The sequence below is a fragment of the Malaya genurostris genome, chromosome 2 (assembly GCF_030247185.1).
Source record: "Malaya genurostris strain Urasoe2022 chromosome 2, Malgen_1.1, whole genome shotgun sequence".
Classification (NCBI taxonomy): domain Eukaryota; kingdom Metazoa; phylum Arthropoda; class Insecta; order Diptera; family Culicidae; genus Malaya; species Malaya genurostris.
This window is the reverse complement of record NC_080571.1, coordinates 289,391,755-289,417,022: the sequence shown is the minus strand read 5'-3', so window position 1 is coordinate 289,417,022 and position 25,268 is coordinate 289,391,755. Positions and strand designations below refer to the sequence as shown.

General features: G+C 39.2%; 2 protein-coding genes across 3 annotated transcripts; both read left to right on the top strand.

Moving 5' to 3' along the window:
- Positions 1 to 2,691: 2,691 nt before the first annotated feature.
- On the top strand, positions 2,692 to 3,433 carry LOC131430506 (NADH-quinone oxidoreductase subunit B 2-like). Its single transcript, XM_058595541.1, has one exon. The coding sequence runs from the start codon at positions 2,767 to 2,769 to the stop codon at positions 3,406 to 3,408; it is 642 nt and encodes a 213-aa protein (XP_058451524.1). The 5' UTR covers positions 2,692 to 2,766; the 3' UTR covers positions 3,409 to 3,433.
- A 4,161-nt stretch (positions 3,434 to 7,594) lies between these two features.
- LOC131430503 (uncharacterized) lies at positions 7,595 to 24,005 on the top strand. 2 transcript variants are annotated; one of them, XM_058595539.1, is made up of 9 exons: positions 7,595 to 8,443; positions 13,299 to 13,814; positions 13,876 to 14,051; positions 14,116 to 14,362; positions 14,420 to 14,964; positions 15,061 to 15,780; positions 15,840 to 15,978; positions 22,806 to 22,904; positions 23,064 to 24,005. In XM_058595539.1, exons 1-9 carry the CDS (start codon positions 8,218 to 8,220, stop codon positions 23,765 to 23,767), a joined length of 3,372 nt encoding a protein of 1,123 aa, XP_058451522.1. In that variant the 5' UTR covers positions 7,595 to 8,217; the 3' UTR covers positions 23,768 to 24,005. The 2 variants fall into 2 exon arrangements, with proteins under 2 accessions (XP_058451522.1, XP_058451521.1); XM_058595538.1 differs by having other exon boundaries at positions 22,806 to 24,005.
- Positions 24,006 to 25,268: the final 1,263 nt, after the last annotated feature.

Below are 25,268 nucleotides of genomic sequence, written 5' to 3'. Positions count from 1 at the left end.
GTCAGGTACAAATTTCAAATATCTTCAGACAGGGTTGGAAAAGTCTGTATATCCGAAAAAAATCTTCAGTTCGCAAGTATGACACGCTGAACTGATTTGGTGAGCAAAAAAAAAAAAAAAGGTTGCGACAATTTCAAAAGTTTGACGAAAGTCTGCGAAAAACTCGATTTTCAAAAGTCTGCACAACAAAACCTATGTACGAAATCAGCAAATTTACTGACAAATCTGCAGATCTGGCTTCTCTGACTGTGAGACATATCAAACAAGAAACTTGTTACATATCATACAATCATATAAGAGTTAAAAAATACAATATAAGAACAATGTTTACTACTTGGGAATTCAATCGGAATAAAACAAAAGTAAACTTGTCATTTTAACCAACAGCGGAACAGAAATTTTCAAGCAAAATGTAGCCAACCAACAGCGGAACAGAAATTTTCAAGTGAATGTAGCACCCAAAATAGTGTCGATCGCGGTGACATCTGCAATAAGTATTCGCAACGCTGGATGAGCACATTTTACACACAGTTCATATGCGAGTCTTTCCTTTATTGGTTTGCCCAACCCATTTTTTTGTTCAAATTAGAAAACTAATCTAGCATCAACAAATTAGGACGCTTAGAGCAATTTCAGCAGCTGCCTGATTCATATGGGTGGTCTATAATATAACTGAAACTGAAACAAACGTATCCCCAGCAAGCCGTTCTAGTTTTATTTATTCGAACAGTTCTACCGTCAAAAACTGGCATACGCTGTCGTTCTATTTTTTTCTATAGGCTTGAAGGGCTGTAGAAGGCTTGATAATGAACAATTACAATTAATTTCAACTTTACTATTTTCGAGTGATACAATGTTCTTGTGTTTCGTCAGAGTTGATCGTTTTATCTTACTATTTGATACTTGCGTTGTGATTTCTTTTACTATTACTTTTCATACTCACTAGAATAATATTTTATTACAACTAAATTGTACTATAGGTATCACGTCACTATACTGCCATATCAGTCCCTTTTATCTGAGCTTTTGGTTAGTTGGGTCTACTGTCTACACAATTGTTATGGAAAATCTGTGATATAACAAATAGTGGACCGGAGTAAAAATTCAAGGTTTCGTTAGAAACCTTTCAACTCCTCACCGTTAAGTTCTGACTCTGACCTTAAGGGCATATTCAGGAGTGTTCTAGTTCTAGATGCATAATTTATGTCAGTTTTAAAATTTAAATCTAGAAATTATAACAAAATAAACTGGCAGCCCCAGCAGCGTTTTATCTGTGTTTCAAATATAGAAAAAAATAGAACGGCAGTGTATGCCAGTTTTAAATTTGACAGTAGAACTGGTCGAATAAATAAAACTAAAACGGATTGCTGGGGATACGTTTGTTTCAGTTTCATTTACATTATAGACCACTCATATGAATCTTGCAGCTGCTGAATTTGCTCTAAGAAGACGGGTATAGTGTGATGGGTATGCCGAAGTCTTTCACATAACCCGCCTGGGATCGATTCCCTACCATGCACATAAGGTCACAAAGTTTTTCTGGTCCGAAGACGCGAATATGCTTAAGGATAAAACCTCTATAATTGAAACGAAAAAAAATCTGATCTTGGATTTAGTGACTAGTTCGATTTCATTGGTTCAATTCGCAGACAGCGAAGTTCTATATAAAGAGATTAACGAAGCTTGTGGAGCGGTACGAAAAATGCTTAGAACTGAACAGCAATTATGTTGAAAAGTAAAGATTTGTAAAAGAGTTAAATTTAAATTTCTTTTAAAATTCCTTAGCTGTAACTTCATTAAAAAAAACACTTATCAAATATACGTCGTATGTTGGTATTTATAACTAGTTTCAAATAAAAATATTGGAAAAAAATGTAAGATGGTTCCTTTCAAATTTATATTTTCGCTTAATTGTTGTGTTTTTATTTCAAAATGGACAATAAGCCACCTGTACACATCAACTTTTAAGAGGTAATGAAGGCGAATCATTGCAAATAGAGTATAAAGTTTGAGGTCAAACAATAGATCAAGCTTTTGTTTCTCATTTACTATTGTGAAGATTTCTCAGTGAGTTTTTTTATTTAAATTTTTATAGGTGACTTATCAGTTGATATCAAAATAAGCCACAATTTTCGAATTATTGAAAGAAACGTTCAACTTTATTTTCCTTTGTATAATCTTTCTATAGTGTACAATTGATTCCCTACAGGTACTACTTAGTTAAAACTACAAATCTGTGAAAATTAATGATTTGTCATACTGGAGCCGTATATATACAAAGTTTCATCCAAACTTTTATCGATTCAAGTTATTTTAACCGTAAGGTCATTCGCCTCTCGGATCAGAATCCGTAATGTTGGCCACAATTCAAAACATTTAATCAGAAATGTTGACAGCTCCGTTAGCTTTTCATTACATTTACATTATTTACATTATACCGTTTTGGTTTTTAGCGCTGCAATGGTATAGTGTAGCACCGGCTATACTCGCTCCAATTTGAGTGTAATCAAGACACCGTTTCCTGCCCTATACCGGTGTAGCGCCACCGTTGAAAACGAAAACGCTATAAGGTTAACCTAGAGTGCCTATAACCATTATAGTCACTCTAGGTTAACCTACCTCTTGCTCTGCTGGAAAAGGTTTTTATCGGATCTAGTTACCCGTGAAATTTTAATTGGAAAACATTTTGATCCGATTTCGAGATTATCTGAATAAATTTCACGAAGTTACAACATTCACAGCCACTATAATAATATTGCTGAAATAATGAGTTCTGTGGTGTGTTTGGTGCTCGCAAATGGGCGTCGATCGATGGCCGCCCTCAGAGTTCCTGCAGTTTTGAATACGGGTACGGTTCGAGAGAAAAACACCATGCCAGTGGTCAATACGGACAAACCAGAACAGGTGAAGTATTCTCCTTTCGGAAGAAAACAAGCAAACTGGGGCGAATGGACCGTCGCTCGGTTGGATGACCTATTGAACTGGGGACGCAAAGGTTCGATCTGGCCAATGACTTTCGGATTGGCTTGCTGTGCCGTCGAAATGATGCACATAGCGGGCCCCCGGTACGACATGAATCGTTTCGGTGTCACATTTCGGGCTTCACCACGGCAGGCCGATTGCATGATTGTAGCCGGAACAGTGACTAACAAAATGGCTCCGGCCATGCGCAAGGTATACGACCAAATGCCGGAACCCCGGTGGGTCATATCGATGGGTAGTTGTGCCAATGGTGGTGGCTATTACCACTATTCGTATTCGGTCGTCAGAGGCTGCGATCGTATCATCCCGGTGGATATTTTTGTTCCCGGTTGTCCACCGACAGCAGAAGCGCTACTGTACGGCGTTTTACAGCTGCAGAAAAAAATCAAGCGATCCAGAACTCTGCAGATGTGGTATAGGAAATAGAAGAGTCATTTACTTTCCTTACATACACGTGTAAAATATTTTTTTAAATTTCGTTAATAAATAGAAGTCTATAAATGAATAATTTTTACTGGTTGTTTTATTATTCTGTCTACCATTGCGAAAAGACAAAGGCTTCCAGATCGTTTCTCGAAGCCGCACGAGCCCCAGGCTTGCTATGAGTTATATATTCTATAAATTCAGCTCTAGCGACATGAAATTTTAATTCAAAAAGTGTTTGTTCATTTGAATAGCTGAATGCAAAAATCGATTTTGCGAAATTAATTCCATTTACGTATTTTTGAATGCTGGTATTACATTCCTTTTGTGGAATTTGGCCTTTCTGTTTCAACAGACTTCGCAGCCAATTCTTAGTGTACAGAATCATTGCATGGCTAGTACTATGGATCCTACTGACACTAAGAATCCTTCCAGGTCGGGGCTCGAGCATACGACCATACCATTTTTCAAATGTCTGTGAATAACAAGTAAACTATCTAAAATAAATAAATGGTACTCTATCGTTAAACATTCTAGTATTCGAGATATTAACATAACACTGGTTTCTGTTTCAAAAAATATTCGCCCGTAAAAACAACCTAAGTAACCACAAAGCATCATATACTTACATTAATTCCATCTGATATAAATTCAGTGCGACTCTTTAAAAATGCCATAAAACTTTAGATGTAAATATGAAGTAGAAATAGGCAATTATATGACTAATAAAAGATTGTCTGTGTATAACAGTCATTGCATTCATAATGCCTGAATAAAGTGTATAATTCTCCCTTGTCGATTTAATCATTGCATCCCAAATAACAATCAAATCTTTTATATACACTGTGGATGCACGGGATACAGATATAAGACCATCATGTCGTATGTCTGTTTTATATTTGTTTATAAAATGAATATAGGTTTTGATTGTTACTTAAGATGTTATGAAAAATCAGCAATTCAATTTGAAAAAAATATTATTTGAAATTTGTGAAAAACTATGTGGTACAAATTTTAAATAAATTGAGCGGGGACGAGTTTAGCGTGTTGGGTAAGTCTGTGTCTTTCACGCAGCCCTTCTGGGTTCGATTCACAACCCCGCAAATAGGGCCAGATTTTTTTTCTGGCCCGGAGAGACGAATGAAGTCAAAACCTATATAATCTAAAACAAATGATTTGAACGGCAAATATTTTATTTTCATTGCAAATGTGAAGCATTTTTCCGGATCGAACATTTAACATTGTACAATCAAAGATAAACTCAAGATAAACAATGTCCTATACGATTCATTGAAAAATGTTGGGACAGTAATCGTGAACCAGTAGGTTCAGTAATAATGTAATTTTATGGACCCTCCGTTAATAAGCGTCGAATAGTTCCAACAAAATGCCAGGGAAACAATACAAGTTAGGAGGGAAGCAAACCTATGTCTACATTCAGTACGTAATGATTTCTTGCCTCAACTGATTTTAATCGACGACACGACCAGACACTCCGAAGAAAAATCGGAATAAAAAGTGTTCGTGAGTGATTTACCACGAGTTACCATAAATATAGTGACCCCTTGAAAATGACAAAAACTAACTATTCGAGCAACACTGTTCAAGTTGCTATGAACTAGTTACCAAGGAGCACCAGAATAAATAAACAAACAGTTTGAAATATTTGTGGAACAATTCCACCGACTTGAATTTTTGTGTCTTTTCCAGTTATTTAGTGAATTCCGGAGAGCAAGTAAATAATTTGAATAATGATCGATGCAAATTATGATAAAGCTGAGTGCTTGAATTTTATTATTAAATTTAATTTTTCTATTTGCAGTTAACATTCTTTCGCCGCCTTCGAAAATGCTTCTGGCCATGGACATGGCCTACAAATAGAGGAGTTTAACAAGTCATTATCCTCCAGTTCCACGGTTGCCAAACCTGATCGAGCATGTAGAATGAATACGACTGTCGGGTTCAATGTGGAAGATTATTTTTATATATAGCCAGAGTGAGAAAACGCGACATTTTGCACGGAAACTAAAGCGGTTTCAAGATGATTACTTCCACTGTTTTTGTTATTATACAATTAATAATTACTACGTATAGGTTTTGATCGTATACCGTAATTACCGTATCTATGTAGAAAATATATTATAATATATATATTCTAAATTATACAATGATTTTGTCATATTATACTAACGAAATTAAGAATAAATTGCAGTGAAAAACATTTTCGACTTCTCAAAGACGCTAGTGTTAATAAAAAATTTAAGATATTCTTGAATTATTTTCAAAATATACATATTTTTATTTCATGCTTTAATAACTTTTGCTAATAATTAATCATTTTCATTCTGATTTTTTCAGAAAAAGACATACGATTTTTTCAATATCATGTTATTTTTATTTTCGTTTGTATGTCCTTTAACCACGAGTAAACTTTTTTCAATAAAAAACATTACATTCCTTATGTAGTTACCAAGGCTACTGGTAACTGTTTTTCAAAATCAATAATTTACCAACTTGTGTTGCCAGTTCCAACATTTTCTCAAGCGATTTCGTTTTGACATTACCAGTTACTGAGGGGTAGTTAAATTTGCGATACAGTTTTGATAGTCGAGTGGCAGGTCGTGTCGTCGTTTTAATGCTTCATGTGATGAGGCAATAACAAACTAAATCAATTCTAGGCAATAGCTCCAAGTAGTTTTTACTTTATTATTGTAAAAATCATACTGTAACTCGATATTGTTTCAAACATAAACAATCATGGTCATAGTTACGGTATATTCTTATCTTACTAGCCATTGAAGTGAATGGAAGTAACAAAATATTGTGTGCGGTATGTTTACAACCTTTCAAATTTGTGTTGTTGCTATGGAATTTTACCGTCGTTTTCCAATGTTAATTGACGCTTATTAACGAAGGGTCAATAAAATTGCATTATTACCAAGTTCACTGATTCACGGTTACTGATCTAAAATTTTTGATGGACTGTATGGGACATTGTAATCTTGAGTTTATCTTTGGCTTAATATCGTTTATACTGTAACTTGATTTTTTTCAAACATAAACAATCATTGTCATGGTTATGACGAGCGGCAAACCAATCCTTGGAACCTTTTTTTTACTCGTCCAAGAAGTCATTTTTCCGGAGATTGAGTTCAGCATTGATTTTTTGCTCACTAAACCAACGGAAGAACGGCAAACCTTATTTTGTCCCGGGTGACAAATGTTCTCGGTATGCCACTGTGCATATGGTTACTTGAGTAACTCAATTTTGCATAATTCCTAAATTTCTCATATTTAATCTTAGTTTTCACTACAAAAAGTAGTAGTAATCTCTTTTAAACCGAATTGTTTTGCGACATAGTTTTCTTTTATTGCTGATATCTTCTAAATTATTGAATAAACAAAAAAAATCGTAGCAATTCAAAACTACCGAAAAGCAACCTTTCACAGGAATCCTTCTTTTCTGGTTTAGTTTCTCATTTGCAGGTGTCGCTACTGGATTTGAGTTTTGCGGCAATGTGCCATTTGGAAATGTTGCTATCCGGTTTAAGGATCAAGAGTAAACCAAGTTAACTTGGGTTGGTAATTTGTGTATTGTGTACATTTTATTTGGTACGTATGTATTCATATAAGCAGTGCAACCATTTTATCAAAGTGGCTTGCACGATTGAGTTTCAAACAATCTTTTTTAACAATAATTTATTCTCAAATGAATGTTAAGCCTGACTTTTTGGATGAAATATCATATTAATCAATTTGTTTTTACGTACATATTGTTGACATTACTCATACGCTTGCAAAGAGTCTTGCTCCTTAACCGTTCAGTTTTTTTCTTCGACTGCCGCGCCATTGCGAACAAAACTTGGTTTGCTTGTTTGTTACGGGCGGTGTGTGTGTTCAATCGATTTTTGATTTGCCAAATTCGTGTTTCTATCTGATTTTTTGCATTCAAAAACACTTTAATGGGATTTCCAAACTAGGTTACATATATTTGATTTTTGCATTCAACCGTTCTTTTCTTCGGCACGTGTTTCTGCGGCTCATCCAGCGTATTTAAAGTGTGAGAGCGGTGAGAGCGCGGTACTGCGCCAGCTGGGTTCGAATGAAACTGCAAGCATTTTTCTATCGCAGTGACATCTATATTTTGCAGCAGTTTCGACCGGTACTATCAGCATCAGGCTGAATTTTGACAACTGAGTAGCATTCTATCAGCAGCCATCAGAAAATTTTTGTGAGATTAGCTTCGTGTCGTACGAGCAAGAAGTTTTTCATCATTATATTTCGTACCATTCGTAATGTAACCTGATTATCAAATGCGGTAATATTCCTGCGAAAGCTGACGTACCCATCTGTCGACTGAACGGCTCCGGATAAAGTGTTTAAAAGTGATCACAAGTGACCGAAAACCTTTTGTTTTCGTTCTGAGCTGGTAACAAGGAGCCGTAGTGTGCGTGTCTGTTTTCCTAATTTGCCGCGCCAATAGTAGGATTTTTCTATTTAGCGGAAGGAATAGTGAGATTCACTTAGGAGGACACTTACCGGATGTGGTTGTGTATCGTTTACCGGCAAAGGATTGCATGACAATTGCGAATTTGGAAAACCCAAAATCTTGTTTACATTACCTGGTGGAAGTGCATGCTGCTTATTGTTGGTTGATATTGAATCGGGAGGGTTTGATCCTTCAAGTAGAATTGTAGATTTCACAGCGTGGACTAATGGGCAGCTGGTCTGTATGTGCAAAACAACTCTAAACGGCAATTATGACGAGTGAAATTTAGAAGCTGGTGACAATCAATTTCATCACGGAGAGAAATGTCGAAAACGACGGTGCTGTCATTGACTGGAACGACAACCACAGGTGGGGCAGCAAGTGGAGCAATCGGAGGAGCTGCCGAATTTGATGTGCCTGGTTTCGAGCAGAGGCTGCGAGATCTTAAGGATACCCAGGACAGCATACAGCAGCTTTCGGCGTGGTGTTTGCAACGGAGGGCGCACCACAAGAAAATTGTTATTAGCTGGTTGAATGTGTTGAAACAGGGTAAGTAGGGTTGGTGGTTAACTTAAAATCGGATTGTCACGTGTTAAGGAACTTTATTTGGCTCTAAGCAATAAGTTTGCGATGATCCTCTGTACATATAGACTATAGTCTGTGGTCGTACTTTTTTCGACAGTATAGTTTTACTAAGTCGGAAGTAAGCTCGTCTTCAGGCTTAAATACGTTTCTTTATTTTTCTGTTGGTATCGTCGGTAATTACCAGTAAATCAAAGCAAGTGCCTTTTTGAAATGACAAAGAAGTTGCCTGCATGGAATGTTACGATAAACAAGAATTGGGACAATCACCGTCGCAGATCATGTTCATTCAAAAAAGCTTGCGTGCTGACAAGTGTCCTTTGGCAAGATGCACTATACAAATTGTTGAAAGTAGAGATGGACAATTCGTTCGCGAACATTTCAAAAGAACTAGTTCTTTTGAAAGAATGAACGAGCTATAGTTCTTTTTTCGAGAACGGTAGTTCTTCAGTTCAAAGTCGTGGGATCTTTTTTTTTGTTTTTTGAGTCCGCTCAACCTTTTTTCGAGAACGATACTAATAAAGTTTCATCACGAAACCTCAGTTCTACTTCGAGGGACCTTTTTTTGCTCCCTTAAGCTTACAAAAGTAAGTTCTCGTTTAGTCTTTGAACAAACAAACCAACTATGAATAGAACGAACGAACGGCTCTGGAGAACTAGTTCTTTCAACAGAACTCTTCATCACTAAACGGTTCTTTCAAATGAACTGTTTTGCTCATCTCTAGTTGATAGTATAGGAAAGGAATCATTCAAAGTGCCAAACCGAGTGCCTGATAATGAACCATTTGTCTCGACCCAAGAGTCAAGACGTCGAAGAATAAATGAACGGCTGAAAGCAAAAATCGAATAAGTGCAACATAGTTTGAAAAACCCGTTTAACTATTTTTGAATGCAAAAACCGGATAAAAACATTGAGCGCAAAAACCGGATAAAAACATTGAGCGCAAAAACCGGACATGAATTTTGCAATGCAAGAATCGTTTAAAAATATCTTTTCTGCAAGAACCGGACAAAATAACTTTGAATGCAAAAACTGGACAAAAACTTAACCGGTTCTTCCAAAACAAATGTATTTATCCGGTTTTTCCATTCAAAGTTTTTACAAACTGCCGCTGTGGGAACGCAGCATAGATCAAGTTGCCTTTAACAAACAAGCAAACCATGCTCCGTCCACAACGACAGTCGGTTGGTTACCCGATCTTTCCTATGGTTACTCGCACCCCAGCCGGCACCGCGGGGAGGTAGGGATAGGAGTTACTGGACAAGAGGCTATGAACCACATTAGGGCCTGAATTGCGCATTGTCCAGTCGTTTACCAACCACACATTTAGGCTTAACACTAGAATTAAAACTAACAGTTAAAACAAAATTTATAACACTATAACTAGTTGAAGACATCAAACATAACAGATTAGTAATAGTGCTCTTGCTAAAAAGGTGAGAGAGAGGAGAAAAGTTGATGAGTAAATGGTATACAAGGGTTGGCGGATGGGTTGCTGAACGAGCGCAAACGAACAACGGAATTAGAATCAGCATGTATATCTAATTAGTTATCAAAAAGATGTTAGATGACAGAAAAAACGACGGGGTTAGAATCGGCATGTAGATCTAATTAGTGATAAAACAAAATTGATGGTGGAAGACAGAAAAAAAGAGGAAAGAACGACCGGGTTAATTTAGGCGAGCGAATTAATTTAGTTTACAAATGGTACAATATAAGGCTTCGATTAAACTGAACTACATCACAAATAGTTGTAACCGGATGTCGGATCCGGATGAAATCCAGGAATTTATTATGGGACCACGAAACCTTTCATTTGAACCTATATTCATGTGTGAAAATCGGTCAAACCATCGCTGAGAAAAGTGAGTGAGATCCATTTTGGAATATATGACCATTATTTCCGATGCTTCTGGAATCGGATACCGGGAATCTGTTTATTTTATTTGTCCACTGATAATTGCTACCGATTGGAATAGTCACGAGGTCAGTTTAGAATTTTTTTTATGTTTTTTGTTTCGCCACCTTAAGTGAGGGTATCAAATTTTGAACACACTTTACCCTATCATTCCGGAACCGGAAGTCGCATCCGGAAGGAAATTATGGAGTTTTGTAAAGGATTCTGAGACCTTTCATTTGAACTTAATTTTGGTAAAATCGGTCACGCCATCTCAGAGAAAAGTGATGAAATAATTTGAAATTGTAATTTTTACACTAATAACGAAAGAATAAAATTATTGTTGACTTCAGGCAGTGCAAAATTCGACCTTCGATACGAGAACTTGAAGGTTTGCTTAAGGAGCAAATGGATCTTGACATTAAACGTGTGCATTTACTTCAATGCAATAAGACAACTAATGTTGTTTACATCCAGTTTTATAAAGAGTTGGATACAATTCAATACGCAAAATACAATAACAATGTGCACTAAGGAGTGTATCGATAAGTAGTTAGCAACATTCAAACAATTATTACTCTGAAACGGCTTATTTTTTTGCAGCGTGTTTTGTGGTGACATGTTTGTTTTCATGTCAATAACAGCTGCTCATTCGATTGGTTTCAGTACGGTTTATCGTTTCAATGATGAGTCGAATTGATCCGGAAACGCGAAAGAAAATTCTGCACACTTGGTGCTCAGAAAGTGGTGTCACGTACAACGAAATGGCAAAACGGGTGAAAGTGCACCACACCAGTGTCAAAAATACTATCGAGAAGTTCGGTAAGACCCTTTCCATGAAGGATTTGCTCCGATCCGGTAGGAAAACGGGTCCCAGCCAGCCCGGCCGGGACTTAAAAGTGGTAGAGTACATCAGGAAAAACCCATCGTCGTCGACGCGGGTTTTGGCCAAGCAGTTCAACACCAGCATCGGTATGATTCAACGGATCAAAGTTCGGAACTCCCTGAAAACGTACAAGAAACAGAAGGTGCCGAAAAAGTCCCTGGTACAGCAAGTTCAGGCCAAAACAAGAGCGCAAAAACTGTATAACCGGATTCTATAGAATAAAGACCTACGCCAAGGAAGACTCTCGAGCGCCGGAAGACCCGGACCGCAATATTATACGAAATCGGTGTACCAGGACCTGGACGACGCTGACAGCAGAAGGAGAGGGGGAGGGGGGGGGGGGGGGGCTGGCAAGCAATTTGTACCTGTGGTATGCGGTCGTCGATTTTCTTTACGAAGGGCACAATTAACGCGAAGGTGTACGAGGAAGAATGTTTGAAGAAGAGAATGCTGCCACTGTACAGAAAGCATAAGGCTCCTCCTCTCTTCTGGGTGGGTTTGGCTTCAGCCCACTACGCCAACTCCGTTCTACAGTGGTTGTCAAAAAATAATGTACAAGGACATCAACTCACCGAACTGCCCGGATCTTCGGCCAATTGAAAGGTATTGGGCAATTGTCAAGCGGCACTTTCGGAAGGAAGGTACAGTGTCCCAAATCATGCAAGAGTTAAAAAAAACTGGACAGCTGCCACCAGTAAAGTCACAAAAGTAACTGCAGAATTTAATGAAGAATGTCAAGTCCAAAGTGCGAGCGTTTCACAGAAACTAGAATTTTCTTCAATATAATCAGTGAAATGCATAAAAATGTAATTTTTGTTCAATATATCGAAAACTGATGTCAAAATCTGTTTTTTCGCTTTTTTATTCAATAATCAATGTTTCTAACTACTTTTCGATACACTCCTTATGTGGAGTACGAAAACATTAAGTACAACATTCCAGTATATATGGAAGATAGTGCTATAGAAGTGCGTGTGACTGATCTTCCCTCAAGCGTCATCGATCCTTATATTCGCAAAACTATGTCCCAATACGGAGAGATTCTCTCTATCGAAAAAGAAAAGTGGAAGAACTTTTTCCCCGGTTTTCTAAAAGGCGTACGTCTGTTACGCATGCGCTTGAAGAGGTCTATACTTTCATATGTGACTTTCGGTCAGGATACAAGAATCCCGTGCAAATCACTTGTTATCTATGACAATCAGATGGCCACATGTCAATATTTCCAAAAAGCTGTTCACTACGGTAAACCATGAAATAAACTATACCAAAGGACAATGGTGCTTCCTTCACACCAACCCCAGTACATCTGTGACAGCCACCAACCCACCCTTCAACGAAACCATCAGTATCCCCTATGGAACAAAGTACACCAGCTGCAGTTAATAACTTACCCTCCAACCAACCAGCAACTGCAATCAATGTACAACAAGGCGCATCTACAGCAACTGGCAACGAACTCAAGACGGAAATCAGCAACAAGACCACCAATGCTGCAACGGATGACGAAACGAGCCACGAACAAAGTGCCCCTCAATCCTCGCAGAAGGGAAATGGAAGCTCCTCTCCCCCTAGAAGAAGGGTGACAACGTGGTCCAATATAAAAAAAAAATATTTAAAAATCGACTCAATCGGCCACGTAAAGCTTGTACCCAAAAAGGCCTGAATAAAAATATCTCTATACCTCTCATTTGAATCTAAGTTTGTAAGAATCGGTTCAGCCATCTCTGAGAAAACTTAGTGCACTTATTTTAATTTTTTTTGCACACATCTTTCTGAAACTCCGGAACCGGAAGTTGGATTCGAATAAAATTCTGGAACTTTGTATGGGGTTATAAGACCTTTCATTTGAATTTGAGTTTGTAAAAATCGATTCAGCCATCTTGTCTGCAAGTGCGTTCACGACGAGGTTTATGACTATCGAAGAAGCTCTACGAAAGCGATGCGAAGAAACTATTTTTTTTGCTAATATTTTTCTCAGTTTTGAATTATTCCAAGATCCAACATTCGAATCCCAATAATAACTAGAACACCTTTACAGTTAAAGTGGAAAGCCGGCTAACCCTATTCTACCTGGCGAACGACGTGATCCAGTACAGCAAGCGCAAAAACTACGAGTATGTGGACAGTTGGGGAACCTATCTACAGAAAGCCACCACCCTGGTGCGGGACGAAAAGGTGAAGCACAAAATTTTGCGGATCTTCAGAATCTGGGAACAGCGCGAAATCTACAATGACGAGTTCCTTGCCGATCTGAATGGTCTACTGAGTGCCACCACGGTGAAGAAAAACGAACCTTCGAGTGGTATTTCAACGTCAGCATCTGGCGGCGGCGGGGTGACCGCTACACTGGCGACCGGTCCGACGCGGCTGGTGGAGGCAAAAAATGCACGGGAAGCGATATCCGTCGATATCGACGACTTCCAGACGGCCTCGCTGGTGTCGACCATCAAGGATTGCGTCAAGAATGAAAACGACACCGACACGACGTTCAAGAGCCTGAACAAAAGCCCGCCGGTTGATGTGGAACAGGTGAAAAATTCGATCAAAGGAAAAGGTAGGATTTGATTTGACAGGGGGTTGCACATTTCACGGATTTCTGAAATTTCGTTTTGTAGATCGAAAACGTGTGGAAAGCATTGAACGAGAAATTGAAGAAAATTTAGTACATTACCAAAGCTACGTGCATAGCCTCAAAACGGAGTTGAAATCTAGGAGGATGTTACTAGCCCTGCTAGAGCAGGCGGAAACATTTTATCACAACCAACGTGGGGAGGTGAAAGTGGTTGCCAATGTAAGTTGGATCGTGTTTTAATCAATTTTACGAATGGTGTTTGAAAACTAGTTCTAACCAACAGGCGTACAGAAACTTCGGCAATCGTTTGAAAAGTATGAAGAAAAAACTGGATGAATTGACAACTACGTTGCCCAGTCCGATTCCATCGCCGGATATCAACGCACCGTCACCGGAACCGGACATGGATCTTCAGCTTCCCGACGATCAAAGTTTCTTCAACGTCAACGGGATGATGAGCAGCTACATGGATGGTAATTTACCTTTCGACATCAATGATTTCCGGCGTGATTCTCCTACAGCTAATATTGGTCAGTTAAGAAGTTTCCTAGTAAGGCTTCGTATCTAATGAATAACTGATGCTTTAGTTATATCGCCCACAGTGCAATCGATACAGGTAATAAATTCCCGGAAGGAAGAATCGGAGGGAGTGAATGATTTTCTGAAAGCATTCTTCCCGGACGCGTCGAACCAACCGTTCTCTGGTGGTCGTAGTGGGCAGTCAATTCTGCCCCACACCACGACATCCACCCCCATCGGGGGCGGTGGATATGTGCCGTCCCATAGTAGCAATTCTTCCCTGGAGGAATACGCCAACGGGAACAGTGGTACGGTTGATTATACTGCCAGCCTCAACAGTTACGGAGTTCCTTCGAGTGTCGTCGGTGGTGGATCCGATTATGGACTGCCGGGGCTTGTTCCACGGCCAACCAATCACCGTCCGGCTGGGATGAACAGGAACTTCGGTGGTGGTCCGCAGTACACACAACCGATGCTGTCGGATTATTCTACGGGACGGCCGCAACCGGGTGGCAGAGGACCGCTACTGCCTCCGCCAGAGCGTGTAAATCTCGATCGATCCGATGAGTACAATTCTACTTGGGATATGTCGATGACGTGGGATGGACCACATGTGAGTTTTTGTGTTTTGATGGATTTAAGGCAACGCCAATTTTAAATGCTTGTTTCGTCGATTCAACTTCTACTCTGTTTATTTTTCTTCTACTAGGACCAATCTGGTTTCCAGAATTTGGATACCCCGGTGTCACCTCCTCACTACGAGCGAAAAGGTATCAATTCGAATGTGATCGAGTACATTGACGGTGTGAACGAGGAAGGACCTCTGCAGGATGTTGACCATCGGCAACTGCCCAACATACCGATTCCAGCCTTCATGAAGGACAAGGGTCGGCTGATGGACGTGGATCATCGCAATCTTATCTCACTGACCGGTTCACCTGGCCCACTGCTCAAGTCCAGTGTCGATTATCTGGAAGACATTGACGACGGAGATGACGATGCCGATTTATTGTTGACTGCGGCAGACAGTAAATCTGATTCCAAGCAAGCAGATGAACCGTCTCGGGAGTCAGCAGAATCACCAGAGACGAGTGAACCTGATCTGGCTTCTGGTTCGTTTTGGGCGGGAAGTGGTGACGTTGATCTTCGGCACGCTAGTATCGTTGCACCACCACCACCACCGCCGGTACCGGCTCCGGTTGCCGTTAGCAGCAGTAGCACCAGCAGCGTTGCCACCACCACGTCGACCACTGAATCAAAAGATCTCGACTTGCGGATACAGTCCATGCAGAAAGCGTTAGATTCGCACTTTGAAAAAACAATTTTGTCGACTGACAATGCCAAGAGCGGTGATGAATCGGAGCGCAGTCTGACGTCACTTCAATTGCTGCAGACTCCTACCTCGCTGCTCGAAATTGATGATTTTCTGGTAACATTTTGTCTTTCAATGACCGACCGAATTGATGTTTAATTTTTTTTCTTTCATAGCAAAATTTTGAACGAGAGAATTTCGATATGAGCAAACCGCCCACCGTGCTGATGAGTAATCAAACTGAAGGATCTCTTTCTCCGTCACCTTCGCCTCTGGACGGCTCGACACCTATTCGAACTCAGTCACATAGCGATGGTAAGTTTTTTTGTTCGTTATATGAACGGCTGAATGCAATTTATTTCGCCAAACTCGGCTAATTATTTTAGAATGTGAAAATCGGAATTGAATGCTAGAACCGAGCTTTGATCGTTTAATGGGGGGTGATTTTATTTAGAGATGTAGGATTTGATCTCAAAACAAAAATATGAAAATAATGAAATCTTAATTAGAATCAATTGAACGATCAATGTAATTTAATGATTGAAGATGATTTCATACAAATGTTGGCCGCAACTCCACTTTAGATGACCCATGCGCAAGGTCCAATTTTGGCACACTCTCTCCAACATATCGACCGGTTTTCACGAATAAATGCTTTAATATTGGTTTCCAGTGCGTCAACCGTTGCTGATTTATCCTTGTAGACATGAGCCTTAACCATGACCCCACGAGAAGTTGTCCAAAGGCGTTAAATTACATTGACAGGCCAAAAACGTGAGATAAACTGTTCACCGAAGGCGGTTCTCAATTTGATCGTTGTTTCGCGTGCCGTGTGGAATGTGGCACCGTCTTGTTGAAACCACACGTCAGGCATGCCCAATTTTTCCATTTTGGGCAAAAAAATCATCACACGGTAGCACTCGCTATTTACAGTAACGTTTCGCCCATCGTCACCTTTGAGGAAGTCCGGCCCGATGATGCCACCGGCTCATAATTCACACCAAACAGTGACTTTCCTGGGATTCATTGGTAGCTCTTGCAACCGTTCTGTCTGATCTTCATTCCAGATGCGGTAATTTTGCTTGTTGACGTATCCATTCAACCAGAAATGAGCTTCGTCCCGAACGTAATTATTTAATAAAAAATGGTTCTTCCTCTAACTTTTCCAGCGCCCATTAATCAAATGTTGGAAGTTGTAAGTCGATTCATAATTAAATTATAGACCAAACTGAACAAGTTTGACAATTTCACAAGACACGATTCATGCGTGATCTGTCAAAAACAGTGTTGCCAAAAAGATACCAAAAAATCACCCTTTAAATACTATCAAATAAAATAGACGCATCCAGCTTTCAGTGGAAATAATTCAAAGGTGTTGGGTATTCAATTTTTATTGAATACACTGTTAAAATTAGAAGAAGTGCGCTTTCCTTTCTGTGTAATGTTCGCTTCTTGCATCCCCTGTGCAGACAAGAATTTTACACCAGCGTGTATCACTCTGGTGAAAAGCCACCACTGCTGGTAACCCCAGAATTCATTGATCAGTACCAGGCCCGAACGTAGATCGTTTAAGGAATGGGAAGGGATGTTAGTCCAACACTTGATGTTACTAGAGGTCGTGTATACCAAGGTAACAGAGGTATTTTGGCCACTTCATATATTTTGGCCCACCTAACAAACTTTATCGATTTTATCGGATTTAATTGATGTGAAGTAACCCATGTTACATAAATTTGAAGGTAAACACATTAAATTACCTATTGCGGAAGGGTTTTTCAAAGATTTTCAAACATTTGGTGGATATTTATTCAAAGTGGGCCAAAATAAAATCAATCCTAAAGTGGGCCAAAATACCTCTGTTACCCTACTGTACCGTGTAATATACTACTGTAAACGTGTAACTTCGGAAATCCGCGTAAAAAACCCGCAGCACTAATGAAAGTTTTTTGATCTGGTATAATCCCAAAAATAATGTTGAAAAAATAGAGTAGGAATTGAGAATTTGTGCACTAACATCCCTTCCCATTTCTTATACGCGTAACTCCGGAATCCGCGTAGAAAAAAATTGTAAAATCGAAAAAAATGTTGATGTTGATGTCAATTGTCCTAGAAATGCATGAAACGTCCAGATCTGGTGTAATCGTAATTTTTTTTTGTGGAAAATCGACCTAGGAACATAGAAAAAATTTGAGATTTCCGAAATCGAAATTTTTTTTTGATGCCAAATGTCTTTTATTTATCGAAAATTTTCAGTGTCACTCTGACTCTGTTTACTTAAAAAAATTCAGGATAACATCAGATCTCGATGTTTCATGCATTCAACCACGTAACTCCAAAAATCCGTGTAAAAAAACCGCGTTATTTCGAAAATCCGCGTAAAAAACCGCATAAATGAAAACCTTAAAAAAAAGATTTCAGTTTATACCATTCTACCATTGATTTCGCGTAATAAGACGCAAGATTTGGCCATAAGACAGTTGAATCCTTGTGGCTTCGAATCATGGCTAAATGTCGTGGTTATGAACATTCCTTGATGTACATTTCGCTGTTCATTGAAGCAAGTGTGATGAAATGTAACAGCTGTTACAAATAGCTTGCCAGACCATAGTTCTTTTTTGTCAAATTTTTCGAATTTTATTTTGACCCCGGCAAAGATTTGTAATCGAATTTTACGTAGGTTTTGTCGTCCACATTTATACCGTTTGAATTTCCAGCAAGCATCGCATCGTAAAACTATCGAACAATGGATGTGATCGATATTTCTCGTTTCGAACTGCGTCTTGGCTGCTTCTGGTTCCTGGAGGCTCTCTGATTCATACGTTTTTTTAGCACGGCGAATATTTGACACTTCGAAGTACCAACTTTTTTGTTCATATCTCGCACTGCAATTTCCTTCTCCTGCTCGAGCACCTTCAGTATAAGTTTATTCAAATCCTTATTTTCATCGAGCATTCTGATCTCTCTTCGTACGGGTTCCTTTAAAAATTAAACGTGATTGAATTCCATTAAAAGCCCGCATATTTTCAAACAAATAAACTGTTACGCATGTGATGAGGGAAAAATGTAAATACCTGTAAATACCGCATTCATTAAAATTGACAGATTCCTAATTATTGCCAAATGGTAACAATTATTGAGCATTTGAGTTTGATTTTTTTCCTTTTCCAGAATTGTAACGACGCACCTATACTACAGTTCGATATTTACGCCAGACACATTTTAACACACAATTTAAAAAAGCGTCGCAAGACAGAGTAAAAAAATAACCCGGTCAATGAACTGCACCCGGGCATTTGATCTTTGAGATCGATTTTAGAAGAGATCGTTCCTAACAGTTCGGCTGAAAAGTTCGTATCGTTTAATAGAAACACACATTTTTTTTTGCCAAAATTCGTTTTTATTCAACATAATTGCCATCAGAGGCGATACAGCGATTATAGCGATCTTCCAACTTTTCGATACCATTTTTGTAGTACGATTTGTTCTTTGCCTCAAAATAGGTCTTAGTTTCAGCGATTACCTCTTCATTGATTCAAAATTTTTTACCAGCGAGCATTCTCTTGAGGTCTGAGAACAGGAAAAAGTCATTGGGGGCCAAATCTGGAGAATACGGTGGATGAGGGAGCAGTTCGAAGCCCAATTCGTTCAATTTCAGCATGGTTTTCATCGACTTGTGACACGGTGCATTTCTTGATGAAACAAAACTTTTTTCTTCTTCAATTGAGGCCGTTTTTTTGAAATTTCGTCCTTCAAACGCTCTAATAACGCTATATAATAGTCACTGTTGATGGTTTTTCCCTTTTCAAGGTAGTCGATGAAAATTATACCATGCGAATCCCAAAATACAGACGCCATAACCTTACCGGCCGATTGTTGAGTCTTTCCACGCTTTGGGTTCGGTTCATCGCGTGCAGTCCACTCAGCTGACTGTCGATTGGACTCCGGAGTGAAGTGATGGAGCCATGTTTCGTCCATTGTTATATATCGACGAAAAAATCGGTTTTATTTCGATATAACATCAATTCGTTGTTGTTTTTGATCGATTGTGAGCTCACGCGGCCCCCATTTTGCACAAAGCTTTCTCATATCCAAATATTCGTGATTAATATGTCCAACACGTTCCTTTGATATCTTTAGGGTGTGAGCTATCTCGATCAACTTCACTTTACGGTCATTGAAAATCATTTTGTGGATTTTTTCACGTTTTCATCGGTAACAGCCTCTTTTGGACGTCCACTGCGTTCATCGTCTTCGGTGCTCATATGACCAGTACGAAATTTTGCAAACCACTTACGAATTGTTGCTTCGCCCGGTGCAGAGTCTGGATAACACTCATCAAGCCATTTTTTGGTATCGGCGGCACTTTTTTTTTTAATAAAAAAGTAGTGTTTCATCAACACACGAAATTCCTTTTTTTCCATTTTTTTCACAATAACAAAAGTAGCTTCACTCAAAATGCAATATCTCACAAACTAATAATCAGACAGCTGTCAAATTTGTACACGTATCTTTTGAAGGTTGGTACTAACTGAAAATGGTATGAATTTAATTCTAGTGGCGCCCTCTCATAGAAACGATATGAACTTTTCAGCCGATCTGTTAGAAGAATCGAATTGTAGATTTTTTAATGTCAACCAAGCTCGAGAGCATTGTCCTTAAATGCCTGATAAAACCGGTTTCAACTTCTTCGGTGCGAACGGCCACAATCGCTGTCGTAAACAATTAAAGTGCATTTTTCACTTATGAGAAGAATCTGTTGAATGATGCTGGATCACATCAAAATAAAATCAGTTGAAAGCATAGCCAGTTCTTCTGGAACAAATTTTTTGACTAGTGGCAGAGTTCGACAGCGCCAGTCGGCCCAAAAACTTTGAATGCAAAAACCGAATGGAACGATAGTTCAACGACAAAAAGGCCAATCTGCAAAAGAGAGACCCTTACTTTCAGTTAGACCCTTTTGACGTGAGACGAACGAAAGGGATTGGTTTCGTCTTTGTTTTCTGTAAGGGGTGCAAATTTAAAGTATGGGAAATAAAATCGTACAAACAGTGGTCTGATTTCGATTTCTGTGCCGCCGTTCTATGCCTGATTGTCCCATATTTCAAAATAGACAACTGAGAGAAATGCGATTAAAGAGTCAAACTAAGATTTTTGTTTGGAGAAAAATGGTGCAATGAAAAAAATTTCTTCTGTCAAAAACTATACTTAGAACCGAGACTCTTATTATTACCTGTCGATGTTTTCGTTTGTAAATTGAATTATAGCTATTTTCAATGATGGGACAGCTAAAGACTGTCCCAGAAAGTATGGACGCACTTTGATTTCGCTGTAAATAATTCACAAGTATTAGATATTCAAATTTTATTCGATATACTTATAATATTAGACTACAACAACAGAATATTATTCTCAACATTTGCTACTTAGCCATTGTAGACTAGCTGGCGAACCTTCTTGCGAACGTTCCTCATTAAATTCCGTACAGACTTCTAGGCGACAAGTTTTGACACTTTTTCTTTTTCTAACTGTTGAATGGTTTCGGCTTCCGAGACATGTTTCCTAAGATGTGCCTTCGTTAATGCTCAAAGTTCCTCAATTGGTCGAAAGAGTGGGCAATTTGGTGGATTCATGTCTTTTGGGATGAAACTGACATTTTTGGTAGTATACCATTCTACCGTTGATTTCGAGTAGTGGCAAGAAGCAAGATCTAGCCAGAAGATAACAGGATCCTTGTGGCTTCGAATCATGGGTAGAAGTCGTTTTTGTAAACATTCTTTGATGTATATTTCGCTGTTCATTGAAGCAGTGGTGATGAAGGGTTTCGAAATCTTACCGCAGCTACAAATTGCTTGCCAGACCATAGCTCTCTTACCAAATTTTTCGACTTCAATCGATGTCTCGGACTGGTTTAACACTTGCCCGCAACACTTGCCTCGCAGCGTATAATATTGTGGTCCTGGCAAGGATTTGTAATCGAGTTTCACGTAGGTTTCGTCCATGATTATGCAGTTCAAATTTCCAGCAAGAATCGTATTGTACAGCTTTCGAACCCTCGGCCTGATCGATGATTCTTGTTTCGGACTACGTTTTGGTTGTTTCTTCTTTTTATAGGTTCGAAGATTCAAACGTTTTTTAGCACGAAGAACAGTTGACTTCGAAGAGCCCACTTTTTTGGTCACATCCCGAACTGAAACCTCCTTCTTTTGCTCGAATGCCTCCAGTATACGTTTATCCAACTGAGGGTTAGCAGGACCTTTTTTTCGACCCGTTTTTGGTTTATCCTCAAAGCTGTTATCCTCACCGAGCTTCCTGATTGCATTTCGCACGTCTTTTTCACTTACTACTTCCATTTTTGCTATCTTTCTCAGTGACAGTCCGCGTTCAGTGCAATATTTGTACACAATTGTTCGCGTTGTTCTGCTGAAAGTCCACGCATTTCAAAACATACTAATGAAAACGAATAAACAACTGCACAAGTGGTTAGAGAAGAGTGTAAACAACAGGACGCAGCCATAAAAATTGACAGATTCTGAACCATTGCGAAATGGCAGCGGTTTTTGGTTGCGTCCATACTTTCTGGGACAGTCTTTATATCAGTATGTTTAACAGCCAAATCAATGTATTTTTATGCATCATTAATACATATATTTTTTAAATATCTTGGTTTTTGTTCAGTGGGAAGGTTATGCGTAGAATATTAGAGATGGGACAATTGGCCTTAATATTTTTTCGTAACGTTATCGAACATGCTGCCAGATTCTATTTTATTTTCTTGAAATATATGTGTTTGGTAGCAAAAACCGAAAGTAATATGGGACAGTTATGCGTAGAACGGCTGTATGACTGAAAGCATAAAAAAGTAAATAAGTATAAATACAAATAAGTATATGTGGATCACGAACAAACTGCTGCCTAAATATTCGAGACAAATATTAATAGTGATTTAGTGTTTTTGTTCGCTTGCAATACAAATATTTTAAGCGACTTTTGCATTGCAAATGTCAAGTCCGGTTTTGTATTCAATGTTTTCATCCGGTCTTAGACTTTAGAAATATTTGTCCTGGTTTTCCAAACTACATTTATAAGACTTTTGAACTCAGCCGTAGTTATCGCTTTGAAAGTACTCATAGTTCCGTTTTCAGATGCTGACCAAAACGATCCATCGGACAACAATGAAAGTGTCGATATGGACCTCTCCGACGAGGAATACGTCCCGGAACACCCAACGGAATCGGCGTCAGGTAAGAGTGGTAATTCGTCTGATAAACTTTCTGCTCCGTCTCCTCCTTCGACACCTTCGCTAATCACGGTGGTGGGCCATAACAACAACACAAGCCCAATCGAAACCCCTTCAACACCCGGTACAACTTCAGCCGATTCGACGATCAATTCTCTTTCAGCGTCAATGCAGGAGGTCGACGAAATCATCGAGGATTCGGCGGAACCGTACGAACCGTTCGAGGGGGAAGATGTCGATGACGATCCGATTGCTGATATGCCCGAGTTCGAGGAAAGCATCCCAAATACCAGCACAACAACGGCGACAACACCGACGACACCGAGCGCAGTACAGCAGCGGCCACCACTTTTACCCGATCCGGAATATCCACCAGCTTTTGTATTTCAACATTCACAGCCACAGCCACAGCAGCAGCAACAACCACACGAACAGAGGAAACCCTGGGAACTACCACCACCTCCTTTGAACAACTTCGGATCGGGCATTCCTAATCTACCCGATCTGTCTAATTTCGGAGAGTTTCCCAGTTTGGCTGCAGGATTGAACAGCTTCAATCAGCCGCCGCCGGGCGAGTGGGCACCACACATGTGGAACAATCAGATGGGACCCAACGGTGGTCCGATGGGTGTTCCCGGCAATCAGTTCGGTGGTTCACCGAATCGACCACCATTCGGTGGATCTCCCTTCGGCAACAAAACCAATAACTTTAGAAATCCTTGGCCCGGCCGGGGCGGAGGTGGTGGCGGACCCAGACATGGTTCACCCTATTTCCGGGGTGGCGGCGGCGGTGGTGGACGAGGTAACTTCCGCGGTTTCCGAGGTGGAGGAGGTCATCACAACAATAATCGACCTAGCAATTGGTAATAACTTTTTTTCCTTTATTCTTGTGTATGAGTGAATGTTTGACTGACAGACGTCGGAATGAGTAGAATCTATACTTGAAATCCATGAAACAAAACAAAAAACGGTCAATCGTGGTCCAAAAAAGTCCGGCACTAGTTTGATGGTGGTCAATTTTCATTGTTAAATCGTTCGATTTCCAAATAAATGAATAATTTTCTTCGCTCGTTCACCATCCGTGAATGACAGTAGCATGAATGAATGGAGTAGTTTTTTTTTCTTTCAGCGATTGAAACGAGGTTGACAACAAAAATAAAATCAAACTTCTCTGAGTAGGATGCTAATGAGAGACAGCACACAGTTGTTTAGGCTAGCGGTTAATATCTTTTCCTCTTTGTAAATATAAGTGTGTTAGTGCTGAAGCGAAACGATACAGTTTAGCGTTAGAACTACTTTCAGATGAGATAGAATATAATTTAAAGCAGAAGATAAAATCGTAAATTTAACGTTTCCTCTACTTGTCATTATATGATACCGTATCGATAAATGAAACTCGTTCATACAGAAATGTGGCGACGTTCTTCTACTGATAGAGAGAGAGAGAGCTGACGAAGAACGAACAATTATAGACTAGCAAAGCTTAACTCTTATCTTAGATTTTTTAAAATAAAACAGATTAAACATGACTGACAGATACAGTTATGTTGACTTCAGAAATCTTACCAAAATAACCAGTCATAGTTTATTGCAAATTGGACCTTTTTTTCAAACTAATGAAACTAATAACAGAAATAATATGAACGAGCGAATGGATGGCGATGCAACAACTATCCGATGTATGAGGGCCGTGTAAATAGGTTATGTTATGCTAATATTATGTAGTAAGAGCAGTGTGCATGTGTTTCTTCAACACGACACAATATCTAGTGCTGTAGATCACCTGTAAGACAGAGTTGTTTTTTTTTCTTCTAAAGATTCTGAGTTGAGTTGAATTGTACGTATTAAGGTAGATACAATTTTGAAATAAAATCGTAAAACTAAAATACGGATTGTCTCCGAAGTAGAATGAAATTAAAGCCTGATAGGACCACTTCATGTTTGTACTTCATTTTGTTCGGACTATTTTCGCTTGTTCGCTTGGATTGCATTAACCGTAGACTTTTTAATCTTACAGAAATGATACAGAAACAAAACTGGAGAAATATTATAATACTGTGTTTGATAATGATAAAATAAACTATTTGTGTTTGAATTTACTCAGCGGAGTGATCAATGCGATCAATTCACTGATTACCATGCATGCATCTTCTCTACGGTACGGGAATGGTGACTGTTGTTCTGGCACTAGAATTTTTGCTTATGCCTTTCGGGATTCTTTTATTCAGTCTCAACGCTTCGTCGATTCTCGCGCAAGAGAACATATAGTCGTTCGAAGGGCCCTGCTTGTCGATACCCGATTGCAATGGTGTAAAAGCTCTGTTTTTCGTTGTAACTTTAAACGAACAATGTTCTCGCTAGCATCTTC